This window comes from Oenanthe melanoleuca, chromosome 3, assembly GCF_029582105.1.
Source record: "Oenanthe melanoleuca isolate GR-GAL-2019-014 chromosome 3, OMel1.0, whole genome shotgun sequence".
Taxonomy (NCBI): Eukaryota; Metazoa; Chordata; class Aves; order Passeriformes; family Muscicapidae; genus Oenanthe; species Oenanthe melanoleuca.
Genome location: NC_079336.1, coordinates 74,275,780 through 74,302,029, shown reverse-complemented (window position 1 = coordinate 74,302,029; position 26,250 = coordinate 74,275,780). Strand labels below are relative to the sequence as shown.

The 26,250-nt window shown below is 36.6% G+C and overlaps 1 protein-coding gene across 11 annotated transcripts in view; it reads left to right on the top strand.

Annotated features, from left to right (window-relative positions):
- Window positions 1-26,250, top strand: part of LTBP1 (latent transforming growth factor beta binding protein 1) — a 182,091-nt gene that overhangs the window by 99,718 nt on the left and 56,123 nt on the right. For 3 of the 11 annotated variants that reach the window (XM_056488103.1, XM_056488100.1, XM_056488106.1), the window contains 9 exons: window positions 12,707-12,829; window positions 14,363-14,530; window positions 17,525-17,593; window positions 18,457-18,479; window positions 19,470-19,572; window positions 20,149-20,247; window positions 22,230-22,355; window positions 23,487-23,612; window positions 24,292-24,414. In XM_056488103.1, the coding sequence (XP_056344078.1) occupies window positions 12,707-12,829; window positions 14,363-14,530; window positions 17,525-17,593; window positions 18,457-18,479; window positions 19,470-19,572; window positions 20,149-20,247; window positions 22,230-22,355; window positions 23,487-23,612; window positions 24,292-24,414 (960 nt within the window). Of the gene's footprint in view, window positions 1-12,706; window positions 12,830-14,362; window positions 14,531-17,359; window positions 17,594-18,456; window positions 18,480-19,469; window positions 19,573-20,148; window positions 20,248-22,229; window positions 22,356-23,486; window positions 23,613-24,291; window positions 24,415-26,250 lie in introns of all 11 variants that reach the window. The other 8 variants (XM_056488099.1, XM_056488097.1, XM_056488101.1 and 5 more) reach the window with 4 other exon arrangements.

Sequence of the window (26,250 nt, the reverse complement as noted above, 5' to 3'; positions counted from 1 at the left end):
TGAGTCCAGTCCATTGATTTATATTTGGGAAGAAATGTTAAGTATCCTTTTGATTTGATTCTTTCCAAATATTGGCAACTCTGTACAAGTGAGTTTTTTCCTCCAGGGAAAATAACTTCTGAAACTTTTATGTATCTCTCACTTTCCTTGATGATGCATAAAGATTACTTCATAAAGATTCTTTTACTTTGTTTTTCTGTAGAAATACATTGTTTTGTGAGTTTTTTTGCTAAACAGTGAATCTGCAGACATATTAAGTCAGATGAAACTAGCAATACAGAACAATTTTTGTAATCATGAAAGCATGGAGTAATTAGAGAACAATTCTTTTGGACTCAAGAGGCTAGGCACAGCAGTACTGAGAAAAGCCAGATAACATCCCTGGCAAGTGGAGATGAAAAGAATGAGTACCTGGCTGCCATGTAAAGAGGTGACTCACCTACTTCCAGAAGATGCATAGTGCAGGTGAGGGTGTTTGCAGTTAGACACAGCCTTGTTGTGTTACTCTGAGATTATCATTGCCTAGTGGTAAGTATAGTAGTTATCATAGAAATATACAGGTTGTGGGGTCTGCATGATCATGCGGCTACAAAGCAATGCTTGGGACATTTGGATTCCCCTGGTCTACGTTATCTCTTTCTGACAAAGCTAAAGAGATGACCATGGACAAATGCTCATTCCTTCTGTGCATCTTGGAGCACTGCACAGAGATTCCAGATAAGAATGTAGAAAAAAGCTTAATTGCTTGTCTGACTTGTTTGGCACAGCACAAGTAAACAAGGAAAACGAGCTCTGAGACAATGTAAGCAATCTTGCAGTAGTGTTCTGGAGAGAGATTTGGGAAGGAAAGGAAAATGAGTTCAAGTGAAACTGATACTGCTGTGGCTGGGTTTCCTGATCAGTGTTGATACTGAAAGGGAAAAAGAATTCCCAACAAATAGTAGTGCTGGTGGAGAGCTGGAAAAAATGCAAGAATAGTTGATGTTAAAGGATATTTATAGCATTTTGGACATAAATTTAATCTTAACTGAAAATTTTCACTTTGCGTGTTAATGAGGGAATGTACAATAGCCACTTGCATAAAGAAATTATTTGCCCACCAAAATAATAGAGTTTGTAGAGCCTTAGACACAAGCATCATGCTATTTCATTGCTGAGGGAGATGTGAGCTGCTATCTGCAGCTACCTGAGCCTATCTGCTGCTCAGGTAGTGGTTTGCCAGCTTGCAGGGTAGGGGCATTTGGAGGACTGAATGGGTCAAAACACTGAAAAAGTAGATGGAAGAGAGCTGCTAATTGCATCTCAAGAGCTTGTTCCCTGCTCTGTAGTGAAAGATTGTAAAGTCCTCTTAATAAGTAAAAGGGGTGGGGAGATGTTGATGGCAGCTTGCTAATGAGGACTGCAAAGTGAAAAGGTGAAGGAGGTGTCAGATGTAAATGGGCAGCCTTTTTATGCCTCAAATTAAACATGCAGGTGATGTATGCATATCAACAAGATGGTTCCAGCTATTTTGAAAGAGATTGTCTTGTTCCACATATCAGTCACAAGGTTTTTCAGAGTCTGCAGAAGAGAGGCTTTCTAACTTTGAGCCTGGAAAATGTCTAGAAAATGCCATGATGGATTAGTGCCCTCATACAACCCTCTGAGCATGATCCAGGAGAGAAGGGAGCTTTTGATATCTTCAGTAGTCATGTGTATAGCCCACAGAATATACAATGGTTTTAGACAGCAGCAGCCCAGCAGGTATTTAAAGGCAAGTAGGGTGTTCAGTTTGGTTCAAGAGGTTGAACCTAGGTATTGGCAGACCTTATTTCATGGAAACTGAGGTCCTTATTCAGGGGTTATGGACAGTTAGTAATGGTCTGGTGCTTCTGAAGGCTGCCAGAAATAGGCCAGGAAGTTGTTTTCACTGAGCAGTGACAGGCTGATAGAGAGAGAGAACATATGTCTCTGGGTAGGAGCATAGGAGGGAACTGAGTACTGGCACGGTAGTGTGCAGAAATAGATCTGTACCTGCTAGGCTAATCATTGGATTTTGATAATTTTTCCCCTGACACATTTTTGTACTTCATAACTAAAACTGCAAGAAATATGAGGCTTTAAACAATTTGTTTTATACTGCTGTCACTATCCCAGAAGAGAGTGGCGTGTGGACTCTAAATATAACTTGCAGTTGGTACATGGAAATTTATCATGTAGTGTTTAATCATAAAATGATAGTAGGGTTATCTTACCAGGGAGTAGACTGTTGATGAATTAAGGATGGGGACAATGTCCTAGCTTTCTGAGGAAGGATGAGGTAGTGGCTGTTGAATGTTCCCCTTATTGCTTTACTGAGGTTTGAATAACTTCTGTGTAATTTGCTCACTAACACACACCAATAGAAAGATACAAATGGGAGAAAAAATAGCCATGAAACAAAGCCATGGTGGAATTTAGTTCTATTGAAGTAAGTAACAAGATTACCATTTTCTTTCAGAGGGTCAGCGTTTTGACCTCTGTTTAAACGTTCTTCAGGGAAGCTAGCTAGCTTCATATGTGAAAGCTGCTGGCAGGGTGCATTTCAGCCCTGAAATGGTTATTAGCATGTGCTTCTCAATGGGTCAGCCAGAAGTGTCCTGCTTGTTTATCTGAAGCAGACATGCTTTTCTATAAGAGAAGAAGACAGGGCTAATGAAGAAAGAGCTGCCCATATCACTAACACAGACAGCTGTAGAAAACTGTTTAAGCTGCTGGCGTGGGAGTATTCATATTCCTTTAAGAATCCTTTCAGTCAAATTGGAAGGGACTGGAACAGCATGTCCATATGCAAGTGTAAGTTTTAATTAGATTATTCTTTGCTGAAGGGGTATGCATGCTGTGTCCATGCTTAGAAAGGGCCAGGGCTGCCAGACCAAATAGTAATGGGGATATATTTCTGAATCCCTGCCTGCAGCTAAAAGAGATTGGTTTTTTTCACCTAGATGTTGTCCAACTTTCACTGCCTTTGAAAACTCAGACCTAAAAACCTAATTAACCTTTTGTTCTACTTTGTAGACTTTTGACTGCAAACCATAGGCTTCATCAACTAAGGAGTATTAGTGTGATTAATAACCAGATCATTATTTTTTTCCTTTCAAGTGAGTGAACTAATGTAATCAAGCATTCTTCTCTCTAATGTGTAAGTAGGACCACAAAGAACCATCTGTGGGTATGTTAATTCAAGCAGTTTAGTGTAATTACTATGAAGAAAGGTTTCCCCCCTTCAGTAATTATCTTTTCAATGGGGTGATTTATTACATGTACACACATGGATGCCCTACAGCTGTCATTAGAGCGAAAATACAACTTATCAGTGTTGTAATTTCTTTGTCAGAATCCACATGTAATGCTAATTTCTGGTTCCCTGCTTAGAGTTATACTTACTGTTTCCTTAGTCTGCTAATGGTTTTCTTGGAAAACTGAAATAGAATGGAAAAAACAGCTGGTGAAAAGGTTGGATTCATTTTTCAGGAAACTAACATATTGCCAACAGAGCACTTTAGAAATCTTATCTTGAAGAACTGGAAAAATACCTGTACGCTTGTTGTTTTGCAATGAACTAAAAAGTGCACGGAAGTTCTTGGAAAGTCCCTATATTCTTAAAATTAAATGTTTATGAGCGTGCAGAAACTAGGACTTGTATGTTGATAGATCAAATGCTATAATCATATGCTCGGGGGACTTGAAGCACTTTTCTCTTGGCTTCATCATGATTTAAGATAAATTTTGAAGGTATATTCTTCCCTTCTACCTTTGTCCATAAAATACAGTAGTAAATTTGTTTTTTCTGCATGTTGTATATTTATTTCACTACTTTTAAGTAATAAAAGTGCTTCGTTAATAAGAAATGCTGTTTAATGTTACTTAGTTACTAAGTCAACAGCCATCTTTCAAAGAAGTTCTTTTGTGATGATCATAGTGAGAAATAAATATATCTCCAGAAACTGGGCTGGGTTGCTGTTTGGACACTGATTATGTGTTTGAGAAGTGTGGCTCTGCAAACTTGCATTCCGGTAAATTCCACACAAAAAGCACAAAACGAGTTGGACTGATTTCTTCTGCTGCTGTTCTGCTGGCTCACAGAAATCAGTGGGTCATTTCTTAGAATAAGCAACTGTTTTTGCTGTAATTTTAAAACAACATTGAAATAGTTTATTTAGCAACAAAGCCTTGTTTTTTGTTTCTTTTACCTCTCCTTCTCACTAATCGAGTTATTATTGAAACAGTCGACTATAATGGAGTCAGTAAAATCTGGATATTGTATTTTTCTTAGAGGATATTAGTAATGGTTAATGTAGCTATAGCAGAAACAGTTGGAGCAATGTTTTCTGTAGTGTTAATATGTAGTTGATTGTAATTGATTTTCATAAAAAGAATAAAAACTGATGCCTGCATATTGAGTCAATTTGGAGATCAGTCAGTCAGATGGCACCTGCAGTGAAGCCTAGTATGTAATTTACCAGAATATATCAAATTTTCACAATTGACATAAATTATATGTTCCAGTCTAAAATTAAAGCATGATTTATTGTGAATATTAAAGTACTTACAGCATGAAAACATCTCTCAAGGCAGATATTACTAAATGACATTTAATGACTGACTAGGTAACTTTTAATTAAGAAGTTGCCTAAATACTTTGGCAAATTCTAATTAGTATATAATTGATCTAGACAACTTTCTTTGCTTAAATGCAGTAGAGTGTTTCAAGGGTCCACGGGTTTTATTGAAAGGCGGGTTGTTTTCTCTGCATCAGAAGGGGACAAATATTTTCCATAGTAAATTAAACAAAGTCAGTCAGTTTTTGGTAAGCACAGAGATAGAATTTTGGAACTAATTGTGGAAGTCCCCTTTCAAAAATTTACCTTTCCACAGTGCTTAGGCCTGTAATCAGCTATTGAGATTGCTTGTGTCCTCCAGCACCAGCCACATGGGACAGAGGGGGTGAGATGGGCTGCAATGCTTTTCTAGCCACAAGTTTATTCTGAATAGTTCAGTGAGGCTACCAGGGCTGTGGTGGTCTGAATAGAAATCCCTACTTCTAGCAGTTTCTATTCTTGGTCCAAATTTTATAAGAATCTTCTGGATATCGTGACTGTCTTAGATAAAAGCAGTTGTACGTTTAATTTTTTATGCCTTGTTATGAATTGTATTAAAAATTGTGAAATTATTTGTTGTTCTAGTGCATGTAATGTGACTCTGAAAATGAACTTGTTAATTGTTTTTTGATGATTAATTCATGTAATCAAGAATCACCTACCAAATCTGTAATATAGCAAACTCAATGATACAAATGAGATTTATTGTTTCATAAGAGAGATTATTTTTTTTAATTAATACTAAACCACTTAACATTCTTCAGCTTTGTCTATGAAAATTTTAAATGCCTTTTTTAGTTATTTCAGCATAAAATAGTAATAAAATCAAATCCCAGTCCTGTTTTGATAGTGGAACCTATTGTTTCCAAGCTACCAGTGCTCCTGAAAAGAAATGTGACTGCATTCTTTACACCAATAGTAGCAGTGGTTTCTTTCAAAAAACAAGGACTATTTTTCTTTGCATTTGCATTGTTCAAAATTCTTGCAGTAACCTCTGACCTTTTTGAATTCATAGACTGAATTTCTTGAGTAAAAATGTTTTCTTTAAAATGAATAGACAGATTTAAATAACGTAATACCAGAATATTGCAAAACAGAATAATAAACATGTACGTTCAGTTGTAGAATTTTAAGATAATACTTAAATGTGGTTAAAATTTCCAAGCAGCGGCGATTTTGATGAGCATAAATTCAATGTGCTAAGGCTGAAAATGAAAGAATGAATTTAATTTTATAGGGATGTTTCAAATTCCTGCATGTCTGTGACCAAATATGGGCATTGCTTGCTATCCGAAAAGGGTGGGCAGTGGACTTGCTCCGTGTGTCCAAATGACTTAGTAGGCTGAAGGCAGAGAAGACAGCTTCACACCACCTCAGCATTTCTGCATGAGGCCAGCTGGGCCTGGGTGGTCTGAGAAGCTGTTGTAATGGATAACACAGCCAAAGCACAGTGAACTCCTCTTCCTAAATAGCCTTACAGCTGGGAGCTGCCAAAGGGAAACACTGCAGAGCTGATACTCCAGCCCTCAGCTTTTGTAGGGTGCTCTGTAGCAGAGCAGTTCTCTCCTGCACCTCTTTGCTTGGCTGTAGCAGCATCCTCTTCAGGTTGTGTTAATGTGTGGAACAGGAGGAGGCTGTGAGGCATTTCCATATTTGCTTGCTGAAGCATCTAGTGAGGTATTTCAGTAAAAGGGGAAATTAAAGGAGTTTTATGATGTAGTAAATAACTCGGCATGTTTTGCAGTTACCAAGCGAAGCATATTCTTTCAACAGTAAGTGACAGGTACAGATCTCGTTTTAAGTGGGCACGGGAATTTTTCCTAAGATTGGATGTTTACACTTAGCATGGTTTGTTATTCTTGGATAAAGGATACTCAGGCTGCGTTACAATGTCATTAATCCTGGAATAAAGCTGAAATGATTCACTTCCTGGATGTGATTGAATTAGGTATAACATTGCTCAAGGAAATGTGAGTGATATTGCTTTCAGGATTCCAGCAAAGAACCAAAGTAGTGTTGATGAACAGCAGCTAACACAGTCACAAATACTGTTTTGATCTAATTTAAAAGCCAGTGTAGATTTGGAGAATGCAAGCAGAATATTGGAAGTTAAGACCTTCTGCAGCATGTCCTCCCCTCCAGCACAGAGTTCTGTGCATTGCCATTTGGTTAAGACAGAGATTCTACTCCATTTTACTTTTCTGTACATAAACACCTATACATGAGCAAGAGAGAAACCTTTCATTAGGTGTGAAATGTAAATATCTTAGGACAGAATTTGAAGTTTTGATTGATGCATTTCTTTTTCAGTCATTGCAATTCCCCAGTGCAGTGTATGTAAGAGAGCTGAACACGTAAATCCGTACTTATCAGAAATATAGGTGAAAAATCACTAGGGCTTTCAATCTTTAGGCAAGCAAGAGCTGTTTCTCTGAGTACAGGTAAGGGTCAGGGTGCTTTTCAGAAGCTTCCTGCATGTTTTTTTTTCTTCTGGAGTATTCAGTCCATCTCTAAATCAGTTATTAGAAGAAAATAGATTATTTTAACTTTTACCTGCACTTGGACTGAACGAAATTTAGTTTAGTATTGTGTTACTCAGCCCATGCAAATGTCTATGTGTGGTCATGAGTGAAAGCAGTTCTTCATCTGATTGTGTTAAATATATATGGACCAAGATTCTGGTAAAGTGCTTTGGGGTATTTCTAATATGAAACCTTGATGATTGCCTTACATTGGACAAAAATCCAAATAAAATTTCTTTGTGAACGTTCGTAGAAAGCAAGCAGAAAAAACATGAGCAAAGTAAGTTTTTCTTTTTGCTGTCTGACTTATCCATTCATTTCCATCTTTTATCTTCTAATAATGGATGTGAAGTTCTTTGAAGATGAGTCTGTTTTTGGACTTAGTAAAGCTATATAATTATCATGGTTTATAACAAGTTCAATGTTACTTTATGCTTACTTGTTTAAGTTAATGCCATCTTACATTATTCCCACCTTCCTGTTTTGCTTGTTTGATTTTGAGGGTTGTTTTTTTCTTGTTGTTGTTTTTTTTAAGTCACAAAGATAATACTGTTTTCAGTGTCACTCTCCACATGAGCAGACAGGCATGAAGTTGGAAAATGGCTGCTATAGCTTGCTTTTATTCACCAGGAAATTCAGTGGCAGCGAGTCATTAACACATTGCATTTTCTGAGAGCAGGCTGACCTAACACCCAGAAGACCGATAAAAATGTGTGGGAAGGTATCAAACACCAACTGTTGTTGTTAAGAGAGGCTGTTATAATTCTCCTCAGTGGGATAGATTAGCAGCAGTTTGGTTACAGTGTCTGGGTTATTTGGAGCTGGGGGCTCTGGAGAGTGTGGTGGCTGACCTCACCATACATCAAGCTGTGCTTGGACAAGGGTGTAGGAGGAGCTGATACACAGCAGGCTCGTCTGCACGGTGCTGCAGCATCTCTGTTAAGACCCTGGCTGTGGCAAAGCTTCTGTGTATTTGGGTCAACTTGTGAGAGCAGGGTCACCAGCAGGGCCACTGGGATGGCATTTGGCTTCCACTGCCATCTCAGCTGATTGTAAGGATGTCAGACTTTCATGGGGATGGACCGCCAAATCTAGGGACACACTGTGCCAAGGACCAGTTGCATGTATTTGGCATGGATAATACTAAAGGGTAACAGCGGAGGGTCAGGCTGAATTGACAATGCTTCTTTCATACCAGTGGCGTTACACCCATTTATTACCATTGAGAAAGGGTTAAGTTACTCGTATTATCAAAACACCAACTGTTAAAAGGTCAATGCTTTATTTAGCAGTCCTGTAGAAATTATAAATAATAGTGCTTGCTGTGAGAGTTCTTTAAGGAGCCATGCGAGTTGTTGTGTGGAGTATCTTCTTGTTTAAATTCTTTTTTTTTTTTTTTGTCTTAGTGCAGAGGCTTTTACCAATGGAACTTCATTACTCTGCTTTTCTCAAAAATTGAAAGTCTATAAAGCTTTATTTCCATATATATGGTTTTCAAGTACTGCTACCTAGCCACTTAGTGTTTCCCCTGTGTAGATGAAGGCATTTGATCAAATTACTCCTCAAGCATCCCATCAGTTTGTACTTCTGCACAAGACATTATTCAGGCATTTTTCTCTTGTTTTTACAATGAAGAAAATGAATTCTTATTCCTATACTAATGTAAAAGTGAAATATTTTTTAATGTCCATATACAAGAAATAGAGGGCTAGAAAAAAAAAGTCTGCTAATCTTGAATCAGATTTCCTTTCCAGATGCCTGAACAAGTTGATTCCAGTGTAATTTGCACAGCTGGGCAGGCTGGCAGGTGGTAGGAAACTTTTTGGATAGGTAGCCTTTTACCACAGTCTGAAATGAAGTAGGTAGTAAATCTAGGAGAAATTTTTTTTTTTAATGCTCAAGTTGTTAAATAAACACTATTCCTATGTGTATGTATTTTGTATTTTGAAAATTTGAGGGGTTTTTTTGGTTTTTTTTTTTTTTTTTTTTTTTAATCAGCTTCTGGCTTCTTTGTATAGAATACCTAGACAAGCTTGTGTAATTCAGCATAGAGCATCTGCTCAGTAATTCTATGAGCTCATTGAGTAGACATGACCAGGAAAAGAGGCATTAAAATACACTGTTGTTAAGTTATGATGAGGCACTAGAACATGCACAATGAAGTTAACTTTAAAAATTGGACAAATTTAAGAAGAGGAATATCCGTATCAGGAGCTCTAGAAGGAATGTTAGTTGGTATTTACATATGTATAAGCTGGTACTTAAATGTAGCAGTGCTCACATTAAATAGCAACAGCAGAGCTTATGTGAATGGGAAGTTATGTTTTTAGTACAAGACATACAAGAATAGTTCAGCTGTAAAGAGGTTGAATACAGAGGCAATAATGACAGCATTTGTGAATGTTTCCTACAGAATAGTTGAATCATTTGGAAAGAAGGATGACTGTATTCATGAATTAAAGGAAGATCCCATGTATCCACAAATCAGACACTCTAGTAAATAATGCCTTGAAACATTCATACTTCTAATATTCAATTAATAAAGTTTATCCATATATAGATTTTTAACATTCCTTGAAATGAAGGTGGATACAAATGAGTAAAGTTATCTAATGAAGAATACATATTAATAATTTTTAATATTGAAAATACAAATGGACTTATTTTAAGCCATATAATTACTTGCCTTGCTTAAAAACATATAGAAGGGTAGAATTATTCTTCTAGATGGAAAGAAGTGCCATCCATTTCATGCTGACATATAAGTAAATAGTAATGTATTTTAATCGCTAACAAACAAGTCTTTTTATTGAAAATAAGAATTATGAAATCCTAGTCAAATTGCCATTATTTAAAATCTTCTTTGCTGATGTAAAACTCAAATAGTTTTTTCACTAGACAAAGCATTTCTTCTAATTTCAGACAAAGTCATCAAAAAAATGATACATTATGTATATATCCCCTTGCAGATATTTTCCGTTTCCCCCCAGTGGTGTAGGTTAATTTTCCTGTAAGGAACAATGTGTATTGAGAATTTGCAAAGGGAGAGAGTTGTTTTAAAATGTCTGAGTATTACAACGTAGGAAGTAGAGAAATTATTTTCATTATGTGTATCAATTTCTCCTGTGTTTTTCCTCTTCCTCCAAAATCTGCATGTGGTTTTTCCACAGAAGTGTGTGTGCAATTTGTGTATTTGTATGATTGTGTTGGGGATTTTCATTTTGAAATGCACCCAGATAACAACATTCTTCCTGTACTCAGAGTAAAGGATAATATTTCTTCCTCTAACTTCTTTCTGACATCAGAGAAAATGCCTTTTCAAAGCAAGTAGAATTGTTTTGTGGTTTAGCATTTGAAGACTGATCTGACAAGTCAAATTGTCAACAGATAGAAAATTCAGTAGAGGGTTCTTGAGTGTTCCAGTATTTTCTTTGTATTAGCTTCTAGATATTTCAGAGTCTTTTTTTCCTATCAGGTCTTAGTTGGGCCTAATTTTAGAAAATGGAGGATTACTAAATGTCTTTTCCTCCCAACAACTTTACAACAGCATCACCATGTTTCTGCTTAGGGATATTTCAATAATGTCTTTAGTTTGCTAACTGTGAAGATTTAAGTTCATTTCTTTAATACTCACAAATCATAATGGTATTGAAATAGTGATAACCTTCCCTCTGGGATTAGTTGGAACTGTGTAGATGCCTTCAATCATATTTTGAGATTTCAGGGTAAAAGAACCTATTCTGATGAAGAAACTTAAGAAACTGGTAAAATTCAAGTGCATCCAAAAATATCTAGCTTGATAAATATTCTGTATTAATGCAATCCTTAAATAAGATATTCCTGTTTTTATATGGGATGTCATCCTGCTTAAACAGTGGACGGCACAAAAAGTAGACTGCTGTACAAAAATATTTCAGCTGGTTTTTCTGCTCTCTTCTTATGCCATTCTCCTTTTTAAATAGTCCACTCCCTCTGAGGTCAGAAAGTCATATAGTCTGGGAATTTCACTTGAAAATTCCTCTGAGGCAGAGCTGATCCTTTGTAATTCATGTGGTTTCCATCACATTTCATCCAAAGTTCTAGGATATAAATTACCACTGCTTGTCACACGCAGCTAAGTGCATAGAAGTGAAGTTTATCCAGGTGGTGTAGAAATACTATATTAGGTATAGCACTGCAAGAGCTGAGAGATAAGCTCAACACTGAGGCAACTGCCAGAGTCTTCTGTTCTATGCACTCTTGTGTCATGGGATAGGTAGCCAAACTTGGGGAGAAAAATGAAGAAGAAAGAATCTTTCTTTAGGTTTCCAAGTGCAATTTCAGCATATCTGTTATATTTTATATATTCAACCTCTTATGCTCGGTGGTGTTGAATTAGGAAGCAAAATGCAATGAGGTTAAATAAAATGAGGCTGGTATTACAAAAGCTAAAAGAAAAGATAATAAATATTATGTGTTTTAGAAAAATGATCACTAATACCTGATTTTTCAAAGAAATAGCAGGAATTTCTAACTTCCACATGAAGTTTGTTTACCCAGCAAGGTAGGTGTTTTTTCCTTACCTTAAGGAAGGGACGAATATTCTGATGGAAAAATAATAGATGTAAATATTTTAAAGTAGGTCTATTTCAATCTACTCTCTCAATTTTTCTGAAAGAGGAGGCTGCAATGTATGACACAGATAAGTATGGATTAGAGAATTTTTAAATTTAATTTTTGTTACTATTTTGATGTTTGGATTATCAATGCAACCTATGTTGTTGCTGTCCCCTGAAATAAAAACCTAGTTTGGCTGACTTGGTTACAGATGTTATCCAGATGATTGTTAGACAGGTCTTGTTTTAAGAGTAGATGAACTACAGATGCAACCACAAGTGTCATATAGACCTGAGGCCCAATGCTTGGGGAATGAGAGGGTTATTCAGTCAGACCCTGAAAGCAACATTTGCATGGGTAGCCTTGTAACAGCAAACTTTATTAAAGCAGTTCACAGAATTAGAAAACATGCAGAGTTGGAAGGGACCCACAAGGATTACCAAGTCCATCTCCTGATCCTGCACAGCACCATTTCCAGGAATCACACCAGGTGCCCAAGAGTGTTCTGCATTGTGCTTCTTTCAGCATAATGAACCATTGAGCCTTCTTAGATATAAATACTAATAAAAACCGTGTTAAATGTGGCAAGCAGTGTTCCACCCTTTGTAAAATATACTAGGTTAGTTAAAACTTGTCTCTGTGAATGTTCTTGTGAGCTGTGTTGAGCTGTGCAAGCAATCATCTAATCAGGAGAAGAAGGGCTGATAAGCTGGTCAAAGTGTATTTGTTTTCCTAATTCAGAGTACTTAAGAATGATGTATAAATATAACTGTGTTTTTGTTATGTTCTCAGCAGTGTTTTAAAAGGTTATAAATCACATGTCAGTATGGGAAAAAGAGTTGATTATTGTTAACTTGTAAGTTATCTTTTATATTGGAAAAAAAATATATTAAAAAAATAGAGAGATCTTCTGAAGAAAGAGAAATATTAATACGTCTCAGCATCTGATTTTTTTCAATTTTCCCACAGATATCAATGAGTGTCAGTTACAGGGAGTATGTCCTAATGGTGAATGCTTGAATACCATGGGCAGCTATAGATGTACCTGCAAAATGGGATTTGTGCCAGATCCTACCCTCTCAAGATGCATACGTAAGTAATACTGCTAATCAAAGTACCAAATTAGATACTTAGTTGCATTTCAGATTAAGATTTATTTGACTGGGCCCAACTATTCTAATCTGTCACCTTTGTTTTTCTGTCCCCTACTCATATTGTCAGTTTATTCACTTTATTTAGACAGTATCAGTGTTCCTGCCTCTTTTCTGTTTCTTTGTCCTGGAAACCTTGGTCTCCACCAGTGCCTGCCCAGAATCCTTGCTATCTTTTCCTAATTTTCTAATCACCAAATCTTCAAGACGGTCTCCAGCCCCTATGTACATTGTCTTTTTCAGTACCTTAGAGTTTCCACTTTTTTTTTTCTCCTGTCTCTGCTAATTTCAGCCAAAATCGTCTTTGTCTCCTGCTCTCCCATTTTCCACCTCTGCAGCTTTGATTTGGGTTGTTTCCATTAATAAACATTTAGCCCAGGATGATCTTTGGCATGTTTTCCTTCTAATTAAGAAGAGTTAAAATTAAGAATAATTAGGAGAAAGAAAAAGTTGTATATGACATGAATGCAAATATTTCCCTCTATTAGTTAGCTTTTACTTTGGTTATGATCAATTACCTCTGCAAGAAGAAAAGACAATGTGAAGAACAACTAAATTTTTCACTTTATTTTTTTTTTGCAAAGAATATGTGAAAAAAAAGCTATAATCCTAAGTTCTTTCTCTGAGCTCTTTTATTTATAAAATACAGTCTCAAGTCATAGTGAGTTCTTTCCCTTTTTTCCCCAGCATGACTATCTTATGCTACTACTTAATGACACTGAATTGCTGAGAGAGTTTCTCTGCAATTTGAAGAATTCATACTGCTTTTCAGTTGAACACCAGAAGAAAAGAGTTAGTTGTTTGGTTTTGGTTTTGCTTTTACTGTCATGTTGAAAATCAGGCAGTCTGTGTATTTTTTGAGTTATTTGAGCCTGTTACCCAGAACTGTTAACTTTATGTTAGTGTGGAAGGTATAAATTAGAAAGCTGGATGGGTCTTAGTTTTCTGTTACCTAATACTAATCACAGCTTATGGCCTTTGGCTCTTCCACATTAAAACTAAGCATAGCAAAATGTAAATGTGCAATTGTCTCTTTCATGAAAAAAAAAATACCACGTATGATACTTAATGCTTTCGCAGTCTTATTGACATAGCCTACTTATAGGTGGATGTTCTTTTGGCTTTTATAGCTTGACACAATTGTGTAGTGCCAGTGACTGATTTCAGCAGTTGTGTACAAGTGAGAGACAATTCTCACTCTTTATTATGGCAGCGTGGAAACTGCTGGTTTTTAATTTGTTATTGCTTCTCCTTGAAATACTTCTTATCCTTGGTCTTGGTTAAGTTGGAATTCAGGAGTGTTGTGCAAAATAAGATTTTTTAATGTTGTGATTCTCATCTGAGATAGATATTTGAAATAAAACTTCTGCAGACAGAAAATTCATCTATTTAAGTGGTGTTGGAGCTCTAGTGGTCTTTTTCTGTTTTGATTTCCATGTGAACAGTGCCATCCTCTCTTCCCCTTTCATTGCAGCTGACAACCCTGTAGTTGCTGAAGAGAAAGGACCCTGCTACCGGTTTGTCAGTGCAGGAAAGCAATGCATGCATCCTCTCTCTGTTCAGCTCAGCAAGCAGCTTTGCTGTTGCAGTGTTGGCAAAGCCTGGGGCCCACACTGTGAGAAGTGTCCCCTCCCAGGAACAGGTAAGACCTTCCCACTAAAGATACAAGCTCTTGCCCACCCCTTCTACATTTCTTATGCATGCTTAAAAAAAAAACAACCACCAGAGTATATACTTTAGATACAGGAAAAGCAACCCAAATGTAGTTAATACTCTTCAGTTGTTAAAGGCTCTGGTGAAATGATGGCAGCTTTTGAAAATTCAGTTACAGAGCAGCATGGGATGTAGTTTGTGTTACAGTTAGTAGGATAGACATGGTAATGTCTCTGCTTTCTCAACTTCCTTCATACCTTTACTATCCATTTTGAGGAATGTGCTATTCCTTACTTGCTACATAAAGCTCTCTTGTATTATCAGTGTTCCCTTAGAGTTCTGCTGTTATTTAAATATATAAGGACTTCAAAAATATCAGTCTGCTTGGTCACCATTCTCACATTGGCTGGTTATAGATTAAGATACCATTTAAGATACCACATATTATAGGTACTGATTGCTGTTTTCAAGTTCTTTTTATTCCCTGATGTTGCTTGAAATGTAAATGCCCCAGGAGTCTTCAATTAAAATCAATTTAATATGATCTTTTTTCCCAAATGTATGGTCAAATTAGTCTAGAAGCATCACTGCTTATGGTAATATATGATGTCCAGCCTCTTGAGTATTTTAGCCCAGGTATTTATAGTGACAATCTGCTGTGCTTACTTGAAGCTCCTGCTGCAGATGTCACTGTCATGATGCAGGTCATGGATTTTCCTGAAGTATTTTATAAAGATTTACATTTTCAAACCAGCTAGCTGCTTTGGGAGATCCACAGCTACTGTCAGAGATATGATGAGAGCAGCAGATTCCTTACTTTCTTAAGTTTGACTTACAGAAATGAAAGTGACCAACAGTTTTGAGCATTTCAATAGATTTTCAAAGTCATTGTTTCCTGCATGACCATTGGGTCACTAGATCATTGATCAGGGCTTTAAAACTCCAGTTCACTTTTGGATAAATAATGTTTCTATGGCTTTTTAATGGAGAAAAAAATATATTCTCATGAGATGAATTGCAATTTTAGGGCAGATGTCTTACATCTGTGAGAATATTGCATGAGGCTTTATGCCCAGTAGTGTGTATAGTGAAGTACAGAATGCATCCTTATGTTGACTGCTATCTGGTCACAAAAAAATTTTTATCAAATGTCATATGGAACTGGTTATTTTTCTTAATGAAAAGACTTAAGAGAGAAAATCTGTTAGAAAATTCTGATGAGGTTTTCCCATTTAATGACTACGTGCATGATTTAAAAACATGTTCCTTTCTGTAACAGGTTAAACTCATAATGTTTCAGAGTTTTCTATGAAAAATATGTGAAAGTGGGATACTCCAGAAGGGGGTAATGTATTTACTGCAGCATCCCATGTTAGTATAAAAGCCACTAAAATAAAAGGCTTCTAAAATATTCATACAAAGTAAACCATCTCCTAGAGACACTGAGAGACCAGATTTGTATGCCCAGATGTTGAGAGCTCTTATCAGAGCTGTGGTAGAATAAGGCTCAAATTTCTATTTTTCATTTGAGAGAATATGACCTGAAGCAATATTTCTTGCACCCTAAGTATGCATCTGAAGGGACAGATGTCAAATTTTCTGCCTTGTTTCTTTGACCAGAATTCCCACCTTCAGCTGGGTTTTATGTGGCAAGTTTTGTTATTAGATGTCCTTGCAAAAAGTATTTCCCTATTTTGAATCCACTCAATTTATTTTGATCCTTCCTATTTTCTAAGACATCATTAGAACACATAATGCATTTAATGCATACTGTGATAAATGTATAGTTTAACTTATCTGTGGAGTGCTTTTAGCTAGTACTTTGTGCTTTTATTTTAGATACTAATTCATTTTAAAACACCGATGTGTTCAAAGCAGGATTTGTGAACTTAACCAATGCCCCACTTGGCACTTCCCTCGGGCAGCCATAAGAATTCCCACACAAGAGACCACATCTTTTTTGTTTCATCCCAACATTGCTTTACCTAGAGCAATGAGGACAGTGAAGCACTGCCCTCTCAAAACCCCTGAGGTCTCCCTGACAGGAGCATAACTATTCTCTTTGATGGGGAGGAAGACTGACTTGTATTTCTTTCTCATTTTACTCTTCCAGTAGAACTGCAAAACATGACACTTACATAGAGCACCTGTAGAGATAGAGCTAGTGCTGTTGCCTGACTTTAATAAACTTTTTTCTGTAGCAGCTTTATAAATGAGGTTATTTCCCCTCTCTTCCAGTAGTGATTTGGCTTCTTATGAATCCCATCTTGTTTTTAGCCAGCCTTTTTCAATTCAGTGGAATTTGGATCTGGACAGGTATGAGGCCTCTGATGTAGTCAGGTGGGATCCTGTGGATCAGTGTTGATACTGGTTGATAGTGTTCTGTTCCTCTAGTACAGGGCTGGTGAGATTTTTCCTTTTGATTTCTACAAAAAAAGAAAATGACAGCAGTAGTGGTCTTCATTCATTATGCAGTATAGATGATAAAGACTATTTGTACATTTAAATTAATATGTAGAAAGGATATACTGTTTGAAGGGGATTAATTAAAAAAACCATCTTGATACATTGACAGATAATGAAGAAAAATGGTAAACTGAAGTGGAAACCTCGTGGGAAGAACAACCAGAACATGCTTTTGGGAGAATGCTCAGTAGTATTAGCATGCAATGCATAGCTTCTCTTTAAGAAGTTTTTTGTAAAAATGTATATACCATATGAGATTAAATTTCTTAGTGGTAGTCATTATATTTTCCACTATGTCAACATATTGCACTTTTAGACTCCTAAAAGGAATATTTTCCCATCCCAAATCTAGCTGCTTTTAAGGAAATCTGCCCTGGTGGAATGGGTTATACGGTTTCTGGCCCTCACAGAAACAAGCTATATCATCACCCTGCAGTTAGAGTACAGCCACCTGCCATTGGCAAGACCCCGATTACTCAACCTGTTGCTAAAGGTACTTCTCCTCCACCTCTCCCAGCAAAGGAAGAGCCAGTGGAGGCACTGACCTTCTCACAGAAAAGTGAGACTGAGATGGCTGTACAAGAAGGTGAGAGTGGGAAAATTTAGTCTTTCTCTATTTCTGTGCATGTGTCTTCCATGGTTTGTTTCTTTGCATGGTAGCTGCAGACAGTGCAGATGAGAGGCATCACTCCCCAGAGCAGAGCATTCCATGGTGCCCAGTGCATCACATCGTTCACTTCTCACAGGTTGTGGGTATGTCCTACCAGATGCTGAGACCATGGAGAGACAGCAAGACTGCTTTAATCTCAATAACTTTTATGATCAGAAATATTTCTTGTAAGATTTTAAAAAAATTATATATATATATTTTTTTTTCTTTTTAATGAATTCAAATAAGAACTTATATGAAATTCCTACTGCTCCTTCCCAGAAAAGAAGTCATATTTGTGGAGGAATAAAACCCCTAAACCACCCTTGCTTGTCTAAAGAAAAGACAAATTTTAAAACTTAATTTTTAATTTTTTTTTTTTTCAATAAATCATTGCAAAGTTGATAGGGGTAATTTATCTATCATTATGGCATTAATTTACCTTTAAAATATTTACAGATGTTGATATCCCTTGGAAAGAATTGAAAAGATTTCATCAGTGGGTTAATAACCTGTGTGTTTGTCACATTGTTTCTGAGGAAGCAGGTAAACAATTGAGAAACCTATAGGGCAGCTGAATACTGAGTAAATAAACATTTGAAGGTGTGTAGAATCTTATTCTGGTTTCAGGTTAATTTTTACACTTGCTTCAGGAACATTACTTCAGGTTTGCACTATTTTGAAATGAGGTTTGAGCCTGAATTTTTTGTGACGGCGACAACTACTTTCAAATGTGATAAAATATATAATAAAATGTTTTGTGAAAACTGATTAATTCTCTTTTTTCTTTCTGGTTTTAGTGGCAACTGCAGCTCCTGATCAGGTAAAACATGATGTAATTTATATAAGAATTAGAATGCTGGCCATGTGTACAAAATGAGATGCAGATAACTGAAAGGATTTAGAATTTATGATGAACAAACAGGTCACTGTGAACTTACTGTTCAAACCCTGAGGCAAAAAGAGCTTATGTTGCTATAATATACAAAACCAGGCAGGTAGTGAGATACAGGAAAGATTGCTTTAACCTCTCTTAGAGGCATTTGTTGGAGGGTCTGGTATGTATTGCTCTGTCCTGTCCTGGAGACTATTTTAAAGAGGGTAATGAAAAATGCAGAGAGTATGGAGATACCAACAGCTAGATAAAATAATTCAGAGAGAAGCATTATGAAGCTTTGATAAGCATTTGTGACACCTGCTTGTAAGACTGGTATTAGTGCCTAAGTTAATTTCCTAGTTTGTTTAGGGTGTCTTGTGTTCATTGGAGAAGAGGAAGTGTGTATCTGTGTGAAGTCCCCCGTTCTGGAGGAATGTTTCAGGTCTCTGTGCTGGAGGTTATGGGATTTGTTATGAATAATTGCAGCTGTGCTCCATTTCATTTTCCTACAGATGTACAAGCATCTAACATTTCTATGAAAATAAGATGATGGGTTCAATAGCTAAGAAGGAACCTCTCACAAATGTCAGACACCTAAATGCGATTGTATACTTTTGTGTGAAGTTGAACTGCATTCAAATGCTATTTGTAAGCAATTAAAGACCAGAGAATGTGAGAATTATGGAGGGACAAAGCCCAAAATACAATTAGAAGCTCCAGGAAGTGGCTGCTTCAAGTAAAATCAATGTTAAATTGTATGCCATTGTGTAAACATAGTATTCTATGTTCATTCAGGTTTAAATTGGTGGTGACTAATGATCTGCTATCAAAAGCCACTCATGAGAATGTTAGCAGTGTATCAAGCCAGGAGTTTGTGGGTAGCCATGAATTAAGGGAATGTTTTCAGAATGTTATTTTTTTTAATCATTTTTCTAGGAATTAGCTCCCATTGATCAAGAAAAGCAGCCTTATCTAGAGCCTGGGCAGCCTCAGCTTTCTCCTGGAATTTCAACAATTAACCTGCATCCACAGTTTCCAGGTAACTTATTTTTTCTTTTCTTTCAGTATGAGAGAGTGCTTACAGTTCTTAAAACAAATGAGAAAGTAGCCATTCTAGTAGAGGTTAATGAAAAAATAAAGATTGGCACTCCAAAAGCAATTGCTACATCATCAAAGAAAATCACGGAAGCCGAGGTTGGAGGAATTGAGAGGTTGGGACTGGCTTGTTTAGAAGATAAAGACATGTTTTAAGAAGAAATTATACCCTAGATTATCTGTATGAGAATTTTAATGTCGGCAGAGGTGAAGCCTTGTACTACTTCTTTCAAGAGAAAACTGCTTAAGTGGCTCTTTGCAGAACCTTTACTGAAAAAGTTTTACAACTGTGTTTGCTTTCTTTAGCACCTCAGTGGCTTTTTTTCACTAGTAGAATGATGAAAACCACAATTACATGGGTTTCTTTTTCTACTGTAAGTCAAAGCAGAATAAGCAAATTAAAATCTCCATAGTGCATAGCTTATTCAGTATCATGTGTGAATTCTTTAAGGGTTGGGTTTTCTGAATGCTTTAAGGTGGGTTTTTTGAATGTGATTGATTTCCGTTCCATGTCACACAGTAGTGATTGAGAAAACATCCCCTCCTTTGCCTGTTGAAGTTGCTCCCGAAGTCTCTACTTCAAGTGCAAGCCAGGTTATTGCACCTACTCAAGTTACAGGTATTGTACTTCTCTTTTAAAACTACAATAAATTAAGAAATGACTGACTTCCTGACATTATTGTTCTGTGGTGGTGCTGAATTACCATAGAACATGGTTGCAGAACAGAAGGAATATTCTGGAGAAAGTGCAGAACAGCACAACAATGAGGCTGCTATCAAGAGAGCCAGGACTAAGTCCTCCCGGGATGTATCTGCCATTTTTATATCCACAGTTAAAGGATGGAAGACAAAATTAATAATTCACCTCAGATTCAGTTCTGGACTTTCTTTGCAGATCTGCAAGGAAAGTCCAGAACTGAATACTTCTTGAATACATGTCAGGTTGTTAGACAGTCTACGTGTGTATTAATGAAGTATACATGATGTTGTTCATTGAGGGATGTAGATCAGAATGTTCTACAAAAAGCAGGTGAGATGTTACTGTAAGATCTATTTCAAAATGTTCTTCTGATGTTTGTGCTTCGTTCTTTTTTAATGTATTAGAGTTGCCTCCTCTACATCTATTTGTCAAGAAGTGAAAATAACAGGAATGCAAGTAATGCACCTGCCATACTGAAATTTGTCTAAATGACAGCTGTGTTGTAAAGACATCAATATTTCTTTTGCTTTCTACATTTAGAAGCAAAAAGGTGAATGTACCTTATTTGTATACATGAGAGCTTTACAATGTCACATTGGTTAGAATGAACCAGAATAAACACAGGCTTTGAAGTGATTGCAATATCCTGGTAAATACTATAACATGCATTCTTGCATATGGTAGAGATATTTAGGCTTAAAAAGAGGTTTCCTGGTTTCCATTCAGAGTGAGAAATTTCACATACTTTAATAAAAAATGAACTCTTCAAAATGGCTTTCCTTCATGCAGGAATGGATTTTTGAGTTGATGAAATGCACACAGGGTCTAAATCACCCAGTTGTTTGTACAGTTCTGTCTGCAGTTAAATCCTCATGAATGTACTGTAAGAGTAGAGAAAATATCCTGTCCTTCTGTAAGCATTCAACTGCTGCCTTTGGTTTGCTGTAATTACAGTTCATCAATCCCATAGGAAGGTTTAAATAGTTGCAATCATCAAACTAGAACTTGGAAATCTTCTGTGACTGTGCCCCTTCTGGCAGACAGCTTTCTGCTTCCTTACAGGGAGAGAAAGTTACCCTGCTGGGAACTCACATCAGTAAGTGAAAAGAAAGTGGTAGTTTTCCATGTTCTGTTTTTTATTTTCTCAGGAAAATTAGTAGAAATAGAAATTGCTGTGTGCTGTAAATCAATATGTTGTTCAGAGGTAATAAAGTACAAGTGCAGTAAGATTTGTAGGACAAAATGCTGAAAAGGATTTTAAAACTGAATGCAATTGAAGTTGAGAAGTTTTTGAGTGCCCTATTTCTGTACTTTAAAATTCAGTTAAATTTAAATGTAATCTGTTTCCAAAGTTAATTTCTTTTTCAGGAATTACAATTCCATACTGCAGTACAACCTTAGTTTGTTGCAACCGAACACAGTCATTAATCTTTTCTGCAGTAATGCATGTACTTCAGGAATTTCTAAAACTGCTGTAAGGTTTCAGCATACAATGCTGCCCATATCTGAATCTCCTTATCTTACAAAATAAATCCAAGAAATCAGTACATTAGTATTCTGTAAATCAGAATACCCACTATAATCAGAAACTCACTACAGTTGTTTTCTTAATGTGCAATGCAAAGGTTGAGCCATATATTTTTTATATTATCTTACCTTCATTTTACTTTACATTTTATGTACTGATTTATAGATCTTGGATGGGACATAAGATTATGTCACTAGGAAGAGCCCAGATGGTTTCTAGATTCTTCCAGATAAGGTATCCATTAGAGAAACTCAGGAGTTGCAAACTTGATTTACAGTTGTTTTCAGGCCTGAGCTTTCTACTTGGGTTACAGAGTATTGTGCACTTACTGAACTATGTGAGTTTAACATTAAATTTCTCTTTGTTTCCTTAGAAATCAACGAATGTACAGTTAATCCTGATATCTGTGGAGCAGGACACTGTGTTAATTTGCCTGTGGGATACACTTGCATCTGCTACAAGGGCTTCAAACTTAATGATCAGCAGACAAAGTGCATTGGTATGAAATGATGCTTTCAAAAATCTGAAATAACCATGCTATGAAATGCTTGAAATGTAGAACATGATTAGGGGAGATCTCTACAGAGCAGTCAGGAGTTCTTTCCTCTGTTGAATGCTTCCAAACTACAAGTTGGTTTTTTTATTCCAAATAAAATTGGGGGGTAGTCTCTAACATAACCTTTCAGCAGCTCTGAAATGAGTGTGAATTTAATGAAATGGAATGAAAACATTTCCCAGTGTGATGTAAGAGAAAAAGTGATTAGGCAGACCATCTCTTCTCAGCTGTGTATCAGGTATCTAAAAGTCAGACCACTAGGAAGAAACACATTTCTGTTTGGAAAAAGAATGAATTTGTTCCTGTTTCTCACAGTAATTTACCCAGTTATCAGCTCTGCAGCCAGACTAAGCCCAGGCATTTTGTTAGATTATTCCTTTCAGCCTGAAAAGAGAAAGTATATCATAACCCAGAAGCACAGTGAGAGGTCTGCAAAATGAGGTCTTCATCCCCTTTTAAGCTAGTAAATTCCAGATCAGAGGACTCTGATGAACATAAGGCAGAGCACAAATGGTTCCTACATGAGCCATTTCAGATTTGGAAGCAGCTGTATAGGTATCTTTTCTTCATTCAGAATATACTGGTTCCTCTGTAACTTGGATCAGAAAGGGTGTATTGTATCTACAGATTATAGCCTAGAAAATGTTCATGCCATCAAAGCTCAGTAGCTTCAGGCTGTAACACATGCTGTCAGGTGCAACTACAGTACTGAAAAATAAATTCTGCAACACGGCCAAATGGCAACTTAGAATCTCTTTATTTCATCCAAGTTCTATTAATGTTCCATGCAGCTTGTGCTGATGTTGCACACAGTGTAGTGATTTGAACTGTAGTCATGTCACGTTCTTCAGGCCAATGCAATATTCTTACAATCTAAGCCAATAATAGCATTGTTCTCCAACCAAAACTATTTAGTGCATCTTTTTTGCATCTCTGAGAAAAAACATATATACCTTTTCAAACAGTTAAAATAATTACAAGATCAGTCTTTTCAAATGCTTGGCACAGAATGCACAAAAAGAATCACAACTATATACATTATTCTATAATCTTAGGTTTTCATTTCATTTATAGATATTAATGAGTGTAATCAGGCACCACATCTCTGTTCTCTTGGACGCTGTGAAAATACAGAAGGAAGTTTCCTATGTATTTGCCAAGCTGGATTCATGGCCAGTGAAGATGGAACTGACTGCATTGGTAATAACTAGTCTCCTTTATATAAAAGAAAAATAAAAAAATTATTCAAGAAGCATAGCCTAAACACTCCTAAATTCCCCTTTTCAGCTCTTTTTTCCTCAGTGTCAGTGGTACTGGGCTGCTATCTGGAAATATATTTCACTGTCTCTCACCAAGTATTTTGGTGAGGAAAGCACCTGCGTAGCTGATACTCCTTTTCAAAAAGTTTATTTGTTGAAAAACAAGAATATATTCGGTACATCATGACTTGTGAAAACTACCAATTAGTAAAAACACCTGCTGCGTAAAATACAAGTATTCAACACTCTTTCAATGAGTTGAAGCTGGTACAAACCATATTTTTTAATATAGCTGCAAACAGCCACAGACTTCACAAAGCAAGAGAAAAAGCCTGAAGGGGCTGTGGTGTGCCTTAGGTTAGTGCTGCCTTGGGCACTGCATACATCCAGCAGCACACATTGTGTTTGCAGCCATAGGGATGCTCCCAGGCCGCCTTCCATACCCTGGCTGTTTCTCAAACTCATTCTCTCTGTGATTACAAGCAGTGAGGTGGCTTGCAAACAGCTTCAAAAATCCAAACTTATTTAGTGTTTAGTTAAAGCAGAGTTTTTAGGAGATGCAGTCATTCAATACTTTGATGGTGAAGCAGCTTCTCTTAACTTCTCTTTGTCATTTGCAGATTTTGATGAATGTTCAAGACCTCACACTTGTGGAGAAGGCTTTTGTATAAACACTCTTGGCTCATACAGATGTGAATATTGTGATAGTGGATATCAAATGAACAGGAGAGGGGAATGTGAAGGTAGGTTTGGACTCTTCAGTAGTGATGATGATGAAGTGAAGTTGCCATTTATTGATAGCACAAAAACAGTGCCAAAGTACTGCTGTTTGGAATGATTCACACTCCCTGCTGTTCAAGGGAGGCTTGGCACTGCAGCTTGAGCTGCAGAGGGACAAATCTCACAGGGTGCATCTTAAACAAGAAGCCTTTGTGAGTACTCTTCATTCTTTGTCATTGTTTGGTGTCTGGAACTGCAATTCAATTCCTATTATTTAAATTTAAGATGCTGCAAAGGAGTTCCCCCTCTGTGTACAGAACCATCATGGAGCAGCCGTTTTATCATCTCTTTCAATGGAATTACTTAACATCATTAGTCCTTACCTGCTTGCCAAGTTTCTGTGTAAAAAAAAAAAAAAAAAGTTTTAATTTTTCCAGTTAGAAAATGATATATCAAGCAAATATTTCATGTTACAGGAAATCCTAGCACATCTGACCTTCAAAGCTTCACATTATTTTTGGTGTGATATTTTGGTCTTTTTTTCCTGGTATTATTTTATTTTCAACTTGAATGGTGAACTAAAAACCCCAATAAATCATTTTAATTTTTAACTTGATTCTGTTAATGCTTTAGTCTAAGTTACATAGGATAGGATAAAATTGCTGACATGTTAGTTTGCCCAGCAAATAAGCAACTTAAAGCTGCCGTGGATACGTTGGCTGCTCTGAGCAATGCTAAAAGATTTCACTTTCAGTGTTTTTAAAATTTATTTAAATGTTTCACAGACTCCACTCTTACAACTAGTCTTTGCAAATTTTCTCTGTGACTAGAGAACCTATAATTCAATTAGGCTAGAAATCAGACTATTATACTACATCAAATTTGTTATTAACTTGTATTTTAAATATTGTGGTGGTAGTCCTCTGTAATTTAACTTAACAAAATGTAACTTCTGAAACCAAGTTCTCTGCTGAAAGTTATTTAAGGTTCCTTAAGGGGAAAATCCTCCTACATTAATCCATCAAACCCAGGAAATGACACGTTCAGGGAATCATTTCACCATGTCATCACCCTACTGACAGATTTCTAATTTCACAAAAAACTTCCTTCCACCCCTCTACAGTTCAAAAGCAAAGGCAACAATCCTCCAAGCTGCACACAATACTCACAGTTCACTTGCACTTCCTCACCCCATCTTCATTCTGCCTTCAAGCTGTACTCACACAAGCTCTGTCACAGGCCTAGCCAGGGGAGAGTGCATATATTGTTGTAGAGTCTGTTGTTTATGTAGAACAGTGTTGTAGTGATAGCTGAACATCATTGCATAGGATGAAGAATTCTTATAGAATCTTCTTGTCATTTTTTTTTATGCTTTACCACATTTAGACTTTTTTTTCCCTGAAAATTTCTGTACCAAGTACATCATTCATGTTCTACATTTTGAGGGCAGATACAGTCCAGAGATTCTGAGGAGAAATTATAGCAGAATTGTAATTTTCTTTGTCAAATAAGGAAGAAAAAAAAAATATCCCACGGTAGTTTAATGAGAAACTTTTGCAGGTGTGCATTTGTAGCAGTTGAAGAAGCTTGTTGGTGTTTTTATGAGGAAGTATTCTAAGCTGGACAATTGTGATTCTCTGAAAAATTGTGATTTGCCTACATCCAGTGAGTTGTTTGGAGCTGGGATATTCAATTCTCTCAAGCTTTTCCAGCTAAATTATGAATGTTGGGAGCTCCAACATGAGTTTTGTGAGCTTGTTCTCAAAACTAGGAGTGAATTTCTTCCCTATGATCTGCGCTCGAGTAGCAGTCCTTAATTGCAGAAGACAAAACTGCTGGCTGTGGGGCAGGAAAAGGAT